Raw genomic sequence first — 9,431 nt, 5'->3', positions numbered from 1 at the left:
TCACTAAGAATCCTACCGTTAACCCTGTATTCCGCATTCTTATTTGTCTTTCCAAAATGGACAACCTCACACTTGGCAGGGTTGAACTCCATCTGCCACTCCTCAGCCCAGCTCTGCATCATATCTAAGTCCCTTTGCAGCCGACAACAGCCCTCCTCACTATCCATAACTCCACCAATCTTCGTATCATCTGCAAATTTACTGACCCACCCTTCGACTCCCTCTTCCAAGTCATTAATAAAAATTACAAACCGACATAAGACTGACTGGCTTATAATTCTCAGGAATATCCCTGCTCCCTTTCTTGAACAAGGGAATAACATTTGCCACCCTCCAATCATCTGGCACAACTCCAGTGGACAGTGAGGATGCAACGATCATCGCCAAAGGCGTAGCAATCTCTTCCCTCAATTCCCGTAGTAACCTTGGATATATCCCGACTTGTAGCAATTGGTACGACTGAGTGCCTGCTCGACCATTCATAAGACAGTTGAGAGTCAGTCACCTTGCTGAGGGCCTGGAGTCACATGTAGGCTAGATTGGGTAAGGATGGCAGAATTTCCTCCCTGAAGGTCATTAGTAAACCAGATGGGTAACTCACCACTTCACTACCCAGGACCTGTCCCACCATCTACAAGGCACAAGTCAGGAGTATGATGGAATACTCCCTACTTGCTGGGTGATGGGTAAATGCCCAACAACACGCGAGAAGCTTGATACCTTCCAGGAGAAAGCAGCCTGCTTGATTGGCATTACATCCACATGCATCCACTCCTGCTCAGTAGTAGCAGTGTGTACTATCTACAAGACGCAATCTGGAAATTTCCAAAGATCCTTAGACAGCACCTTCCAAACACACATCCACTTCCATCTAGAAGGACAAGGGCAGCAGATAAAAGGGAACAGCAACCCCTGCAAGTTCCCCTCCAAGCCACTCACCATCCTGACTTGGAAATATATCGCTGCTCATTCACTGTCACTGGGTCAGAATTCTGTAATGCCCTCCCTAGGCAACTAGGGATGGGCAATAAATGCTGGGCCCAGTCAGCGACGCCCATGTCCCATGAATGAATTTTTTAAAATTCCCAAATTTGATCCCATGACACCACCATTTAGTTTAAAATCCTCTTTACTTCCCAGCATGTAGTTTGCAGGAACAGCAGCCCCTGGTTCAGGTGAAGGTCAACCCATTGGTATAGATCCCACTGGGGGTCAGTGCACTACAAACAGGAACTCACATCTCACACACCAGGCTTTCAGTGATGTATTCATCTCTCTAATCTGACTTGCCCTCTGCAAATTTGTACACGTCTCAGGTAATCACCCAGAAATTATGGTTCTCCTTTGGCATCTAGTTCCTCATACTGACTATACTGAACCTCCTCCTTTGTCTCGCTCATGTCACTGGTATCTACATGCACCACAATGACGAGATCCTTTCCTTCCCACTCACCAGCCAGCAGATCTCCCAAGCCTTGGCATCGATAAGCAACACAGCCATCTGGCCTTGTGCTCTCTGATGTCAATCCGCCCACTATACTGTCCTTTACTGCTACATTTCTATTTATCCTGTTGAAGGCTCCCTGTAGCTACAGTGCTGCAGTCAGTTAGCTCATCTCCCCTGTAGCCAGAGAAGCTGAAAGAACTTTCAACCTGTTGGACAATTGTAAAGGCAGAGGTTCCAGCCCTCCTACCCACTCTGTCCCCTTCCCTGCCTCACTCACAGTCATATGTGACCATCCTGGGCCACTGAAGAAATGAGTTCACCTTACCTTAAGAGCTGGGATTACTTCCTGATACCAAGAATCCAGGGAATTTATCCTTTCTCTGTTATACTGCAGTATCTGTAGTTCAACTTCCAACTCAAACCTTAGCCAAAGGCTCTCAAAAGTCAAATACTTGCTGCACTCTTGTTAGTTCTAGTCCAAACTGGCATCCAGAAACTCCACACGCGGCAAACATGACCCATCATTTGTCCTGCTTAATGCTATCAATTACAGACCTGTAAGGCACAGCATGAGAAAGTACACCATGCAACAATCACCAGGCAGGAGTGTTCCCTCCCACTTCAGCAGTCCAGGACATTCAACCTCAGAACTTCAGGTGACCACTCTCCAAGGCGGACTTTGGGACAGACAACAACGCAGAATGGCCAAGCAGAGGCTGAGAGCCAGGTTCGGTACCCATTGGCATGGCCCCAACCGGGACCTTGGGTTCATGTCACACTACAGGTGACCCCATTGCACCACACATACACACACACTGTCACACTACAGGTGACCCCATTGCACCACACATACACACACACTGTCACACTACAGGTGACCCCATTGCACCACACATACACACACACTGTCACACTACAGGTGACCCCATTGTACCACACACACACACACACATACATTCTCTCTCATAAGCTCTCTCTCTCTCACACGCCCATACATACATTCCCACACTCACATTCACACATGCACCCTCTCACAGACCTATACCCCTTTACACTCACACTCATACACATACACACACTCTCACACTCACACACACAAATAAGTTTGTGGTGTGAATTTGTACTTGCAGAATTACATTTTATTTTGCTCAAAAACTGCTTAAATCCATGTAAAATTCTGTAAATCTGTTTTTTTGATTAGAATCAGTCTGAACATTGGGGCACAGACAGCCTCACACAGGGCAAAAACAGGGTAAAAACAAGGACTGCAGATGCTGGAAACCAGATTCTAGATTAAAGGTGGTGCTGGAAAAGCACACCAATTCAGGCAGCATCCGAGGAGCAGGAAAATCAGCGTTTCAGGCAAAAGCCCTTTCTGATGAAGGGCTTTTGCACGAAACATCGATTTTCCTGCTCCTCGGATGCTGCCTGAACTGCTGTGCTTTTCCAGCACCGCTCTAATCTAGAGCCTCACACACGGCACCTCACACCTTCAGTGTATTATCTGGGCTGACAGGAACCTATTGTTAAAGTTCACTTGAGGATGTAACTTTAAAAAAGTTCTGGGATTTATATATGAAAGAACTGAAACCAACATGGTCATTCTAAACGATGACGGACTTAACAAACAAGCCAGGTCTTTTTCAATATAGAATTTCAGTTACATCACGCTGTAAACTTTTGCTATAAATTCTGTGTCTTACGATCTTATACTCTACAACCACCTGATGGAGCAGCGCTCTGAAAGCTAGTGCTTCCAAATAAACCTGTTGGACTATAACCTGGTGTTGTGTGATTTAAGTAATGTTAACAAATAAGATGAACTAAGTATTTGTGATGTTGGTATGGTTTATTAAAAGCAGTAGAGTCATAGAGTCATAGAGATGTACAGCATGGAAACAGACCCTTCGGTCCAACCCGTCCATGCCGACCAGATATCCCAACCCAATCTAGTCCCGCCTGCCAGCTCCCGGCCAATATCCCTCCGAACCCTTCCTATTCATATACCCATCCATATGCCTTTTAAATGTTGTAATTGTACCAGCTTCCACCACTTCCTGTAGCAGCTTATTCCATACACATACCACCCTCATACATTTTCCCACTGGTCATATCCTTGTCCATTCACCTAACCTGTCCATAACCCTATCTGCTGACACAGTCATACTCACAACTTTCCTTTTTACCTCTCCGTGTCATCCACAAGCTTTGCTTTATTATATTCACTTCCCTCATTGAGTCATTAACATACCTTGTAAATAATTGGGACCCCAGCACTGATCCCTGTGGCACCTCACTAGTTATAGGGTGCCGCCTGAAACCTCCTCCTATCCTAACTTCTTGTCTTCTATTAGTTAGCCAATCCTCTATGCTGCCTCCAACACCAAAAGGTTTTATCTCAAGTAGCTTTACAATAGTACCGTGTCAAATGCCTTTTGGGAATCTAAATATCTTACATTTACCGGTTCACCTTTATCTACTTGTTTCTTACGGCCTCAAAAAATCCGATTAAATTTGTCAGGCGTGATTTTCCCTTCATGAAGCCATGGTGACTCTGCTCGATTATACTATGTATTACCTATTGTTCTGCTATTACAACCTTCCCAGTAGACAGTGTCCCAACAAATATGAAGTTAATTGTTCTTCGTTGTGTGTTTTTGTCTCCTTCCTTTTTTGGATAAGAGTAGTTTATTAGTATTTAGTAAAGTTTATTAACAATAATACACTTAGTTAAAAAGTTAATAAATGACAGGGCTGCGATCTCACTTGTGCAGATTCCGATTTGCATGGGAACTCAATAGGGCTTTACATAACCATTTGGGTATAGGAAGCGTTGTCAGCTGTAGGAAGTGGAGCTTTGTGTGGTGGAACTTGAGCTGGCATCACTACAGTGTATTTGTCAGGCCAAGAGTGAAATTAATATTTATGGATATGGTCACCCTACAGCTTAAAGAAAATGAATGGTGACTGCTATCATAAAGGACAGGCTGGTAACACACTCCCATATTCCAGCTGTATTGAGTTCTGCTCACTGGAGAGGGATCAATAGCAAGAAGTGACGATAGGCAGGTCTACCTGCACCTATATTCATGACTCCAGGATGGTATGTTGTCTCCCTGGTGACAGGATCAATGGTATTTCTTAGCGGCTGAAAAGCATCCTGAGGAGGAGGGGGTGATGAACAGCCAATGGTGGTGGTCCACATCAGGATGAACAACACAGGCAAAAAGAGGAATGTGGTCCTATGCACAGAATTACAGGAGACAGATAGGAAAATAGCAAGCAAAAGCTATAATCTCCAGATTACTCCCAGTATCACGCACAAACAAATACAGAAATAGAAGACTCAAGCAAACAAATGCCTGACTAAATATGATGCAGAAGGGAGGGCTTTAAATCTTTGGGACATTGGGACTGAATCTGGGGAATATGGGACATATACAGCCTGGAGGATTGCACCTAAACTGAGCAGGGACTGAGTTCCTTGCGGAGTGTTTTGTTTGTGCTGTTGCAGAGGGTTTTAATGAACCTACAGGGGAGTGGAAACCTAATGATGATATCAAAGAGAAATACCATGATGTACGGAATACTGGGTGAGATAGATAGCTCAGGAAATGAGATAGTAATTTAGCAGGTGGGTCAGAACAAAGGACAAATAATAAAGTCTAAATCAAGGTGAATCAAGGCATCTATGTGAGTGCATTGAATATGGTAAATGGGTTGACGTACAGGCACAGATTGTCAATTAGAAATATAATGCAGCTATCATAAAGACCAGGATCAAGTAAGGGCAATAACACCAGGTCAGGCACTTTAACCTTACTGGTGCAGAAACTTCTTGAAACAATCATCAACACAAAATGTGGATTAGTTAGCAAAAAGTAGCGCTGATTTTTTACAAAAAAGCATCACATTTAACTTCTTATGAAAAGCATCATATTTAACTTCCTGGATTTTTTTGAAGAGGTAGCAGAGAATATTGATAAGCAATGCATTTGACGTGGTGTGCATAGACTTCCAATTGGCATTTGATACAATGCCACAGTGAGCAAAATTAGAATTTATAGATTAAAAGAGACAGTAGCAATATGGATAAAGAATTGGCTGAGTGACAAGAAATAGAATAATGGTTAATGATTGTCGTTTAGGCCGACTGAAGGTGTAGAATCAAGCTTTTACGGGGGCATTGTTGGAACTCCTGCTTCTCCTGATAGATCAATAACCTAGACCTTTATGTAAAGGTAACAATTTTGGGCAATGTGAAACCCGGGAGCATTGTGAACTATGAGAGAACAGTGTAGAACTTGAAGAGGACATAGACAGGTTGCTCAATCACAGAGCAGATGACAGATTAAGTTCAATGTGAAGAAATGTTCCTAATTTGTACGTTCATACATAAGGTTTATGTAAGTAGGAAGAATGTGGAGAGGCAAGTTAATGTAAAGGGTAAAATGCTAAATTCTCCTGTGCAGGAGCAGAAGAACCTGTGTGTCTAAGCACATATTTCACTGTGTATAGCAGGAAAGGCTATGAGAGCATTGTGTAAAACATACAATATCCAGGTATTATTAATAGGGGCATGGGATACTTGAGGAAGGAGGCTGTATTGAATTGATATGAAATATTGGTTCAAGCTCAGCTGGAGTACTGCTTCCAGTCCTGGGCATTGCAATTCAGGAAAGATGTGAAGATGTTGGAGACAGTGTGGAAGAGATTTATGAGAATGATTCGAGGGATGAGGAACTGTAGTTATGGAGATGGATTGGAGGAAGTAGGTACAAAAACCAATATTGCTGAAGAAGCTCAGCAGGTCCAGCAACACATGTGGAGAGAGAAACGGCGTTAACATTTTGGGTTCAGTATGACTCTTCAGAGCTGGAAGAACAGCATCTTACTGCTCGGGAAGCCTGCAGCCTTCAGGTCTCAATACTGAATTCAACAAGGTTTGGACCTCAGCATCTTCTTCCAAGTCCTTTACTGACCCCCATACACCAGACCCTGTCATCAGATAGCTGCCTTCAGCAGAACAAATCCATTTTCACTCATTCCTCATCCCCATTTTCAGCTTTTCCAGAAGGAGGAATACTGGACTCGAAACACAACTCTGTTCCCCTCTCCACAGATGCTGCCAGACCACTAACTTTTCCAGTATTTTCTGTTTTTATTTCAGACTCCAGCATTTGCAGTAATGATTTTTTTAAGAGTGCAGAGATTTAAAGTAATTAAGAAAAGAAGCAGAAACAATGTGAGAATAAGCTTTTTTTTCATGTAGCAGATGGTTACAGGATGGAATCTGACTAGTTTGGTATAAGTTCAATTGAAACATTCAGAAGGCAAGTAGACTGTTATCTGAAAAGGAAGTTCTGAGTAAGGGTCACCAGACCCGAAACGTTAACTCTGATTTCTCTCCACAGACGCTGCCAGACCTGCTGAGCTTTTCCAGCAACTTATTTTTGTTTCTGAAAAGGAAGGTGGAGGAGACTTGCAGCAAGAAGGCAGGAGAGTGACACTGAGCGAATTGCTCACTTAGAGAGCCAAAACAAACTGTGGGCTCTATGACCTTTCTCTGTACTGTTCTGATTCTGTAATAGAGTATGTTGGGTAATGTAATTGAGCAGGGAGAGCATTGGACTAGTTGAGTCTGAAGATCTAATGTGAATGAAATTAGATGGAAGAAAGATTGAGGTAGGGGTGATATTGCAGAGATGTAAGTAAGTATCATATGTTGATGATATATTGGCAGGGCATCCAGGTGACAAACTAACCAGTTTACCTGAGGTGGTGGTTGGAGAGTGAGCTGAACCTGGTAACTCGGGATCAGCATTTGTGGCTGGGAAGAAAGACTATGGCTTTGGTTTTTCCAATATTTAATGAGGAAATTGGCTCACCTGGTGCTGTGTACCCAACAAACCATCTGAAAAGATATAGAGTCAACTATTTGAGAGAGGCAGTGAAGTAGATAGAGCTGGATACGAACAGATCCTACACTATCCCCAACACTGTCCAGATTAGGATCTTTAAACGAGGCACTGAGGTGAGATTCCAGAGGACAATCAGCATCCTGTATCCAAGGGTCTTTGGAAACATTCTCAGCCTGAATCAATTTCTCCAGGAGAGACAGTGAGGAAAACAAAAATGATTAAAATTACTCAACAGCCAGCTCTCTGCTTCAGCTCATTGTAGAGCAAACTCACCCAAGGTTACCTCTAGCTCAACAATATGTGTAATCTACGCACACCTACATTATCCAGGTTCTTCCATTCCTCTGCCCACTCCCTGTCTGTCAAGCGATGATCAATTACTTCTTCTTGTTGGGATCTGTGTACTCTTGGAGCTGCAATGACATAAAACACCAACATTAGCGAAGGTTGGTAACCAGAGTGCAGCCTGCCTGTAAGCACAAACCAAGCCCAGGCTCACTGACCAAACACTGGACACCACAAGTTTCACAAACCTCCAGGCTTTCAGTCATTACCCACATCAGACGTGGCACCAGCATATGGGCTGTATCTGACCAATATCACTGTTTGGAGCAGTGCACCATTTTTGTAATGTAGAGGGGTCCAAGGCACAGCTCAGGATCAAATAAAATATTAGTGTTTGGAACAGTTTGGTTCAGACAGAATACATGGCCACAGAGAAGGGTAGAGACAGTGGCTAGGGAACAAACCAAAGGGCATGCTGGTGACAGAGAGTCTGAGTAATTACTGACTGATAAGCTGCTGTCAGAGTTTTAAAAAGTGCTTTCATGGAATGTGGGTGTTGCTGGCTGCATTTGTACCCATTCACAACTGTCCTTGAGAAGGTGGTGGTGAGCTATCTTCTTGAAGTGTGTACTGTTTGAGAGGAAGTGATGGTGTCACTGGGCTAATAATCCAAAGAGCTAGCCTAATCACTTGGGGGTATGGGTTCAATTCTTACCAGAGCAGATGATGTAATTTAAGTTCACTAAAATCTTAATTAAAAGCGAGCCTAAAGTATCACTGTTAGTTGCGATGGAAAACTAGAATTGAAGAGTTGTAGAGCTGTCAGAGTGGGAGGATGAACATTGGAACCAATAACATACACAGACAAGAGGGATGTGTTCCTGCTGTCTGAAGTTAGGGAGTTAGTAGGAGCTTAGCAAGCAAGACCCCAAAGGTTGTAATGTTCAGATAGCTCCCTTCCCTCTATCATAAGGTCAGAAGTGGGGAATGTTCGCCAATGATTGCACAATCTTCGAGGAGAAAGTGAGGACTGAAGATGCTGGAGATCAGAGCTGAAAATGTTTTGCCGAAAAAGCGTAGCAGGTCAGGCAGCATCCAAGGAGCAGGAGAATCGATGTTTCGGACATGAGCCCCTCTTCAGGAATGAGGAAAGTGTGTCCTTTCCTCATTCCTGAAGAAGGGTTCATGCCCGAAACTTCGATTCTCCTGCAATGATTGCACAATGTTCAGCACCATTCACAACTCCTCAGATACTGAACCATTTAATGTCCAAATGCAGCAAGATCTGGACAATATTCAGGTTTTGGCTGACAATTGGCAAGTAATATTTGTATTACATAAATACCAGGTAATGACATTCTCTAATAAGAGACCATCTAACTACCTCCCCTTGATATTCAATAGTGTTACCATCACTGAATACCCCACTATCAATATTCTGGGAGTTACCACTGAGCTGAAACTCAAACTGGAATGCCATATAAACATAATGGCTATGATAGTGGGTCAGAGGCTAGGGATACTGCAGTGAGAAATCACCTCCTGATTCCCCAAAGTCTGTCCACGATCTACAAGGCTCAAGTCAGGAGTGTGATGGGATACTCCCCACTTGCCTGGATGGGTGCAGCTCCAACACACTCAAAGAGCTTTACACCATCCAGGACAAAGCAGCCTGCTTGATTGGCACCACACCCACAAGCATCCACTCCCTCCTCCACCAACACTCAGTAGCAGCAGTGTGTACTATCTGTAGGATGCACTGCAGAAATTCACCAAAG

The 9,431-nt window shown here is 43.6% G+C and overlaps 1 protein-coding gene across 1 annotated transcript in view; it reads right to left on the bottom strand.

Moving 5' to 3' along the window:
- LOC122558705 (protein CBFA2T3-like) overlaps positions 1 to 9,431 on the bottom strand; it is an 86,955-nt gene that overhangs the window by 36,692 nt on the left and 40,832 nt on the right. Inside the window, exon 6 of the mRNA XM_043707497.1 lies at positions 7,690 to 7,838. Coding sequence (XP_043563432.1) covers positions 7,690 to 7,838 — 149 coding nt within the window. The remainder of the gene's footprint in view (positions 1 to 7,689; positions 7,839 to 9,431) is intronic.

The sequence above is a fragment of the Chiloscyllium plagiosum genome, chromosome 17, assembly GCF_004010195.1.
Source record: "Chiloscyllium plagiosum isolate BGI_BamShark_2017 chromosome 17, ASM401019v2, whole genome shotgun sequence".
NCBI classification, from domain to species: Eukaryota; Metazoa; Chordata; class Chondrichthyes; order Orectolobiformes; family Hemiscylliidae; genus Chiloscyllium; species Chiloscyllium plagiosum.
Note: the sequence above shows the minus strand (reverse complement) of the source record. Positions and strands in the feature narration are given on the sequence as shown.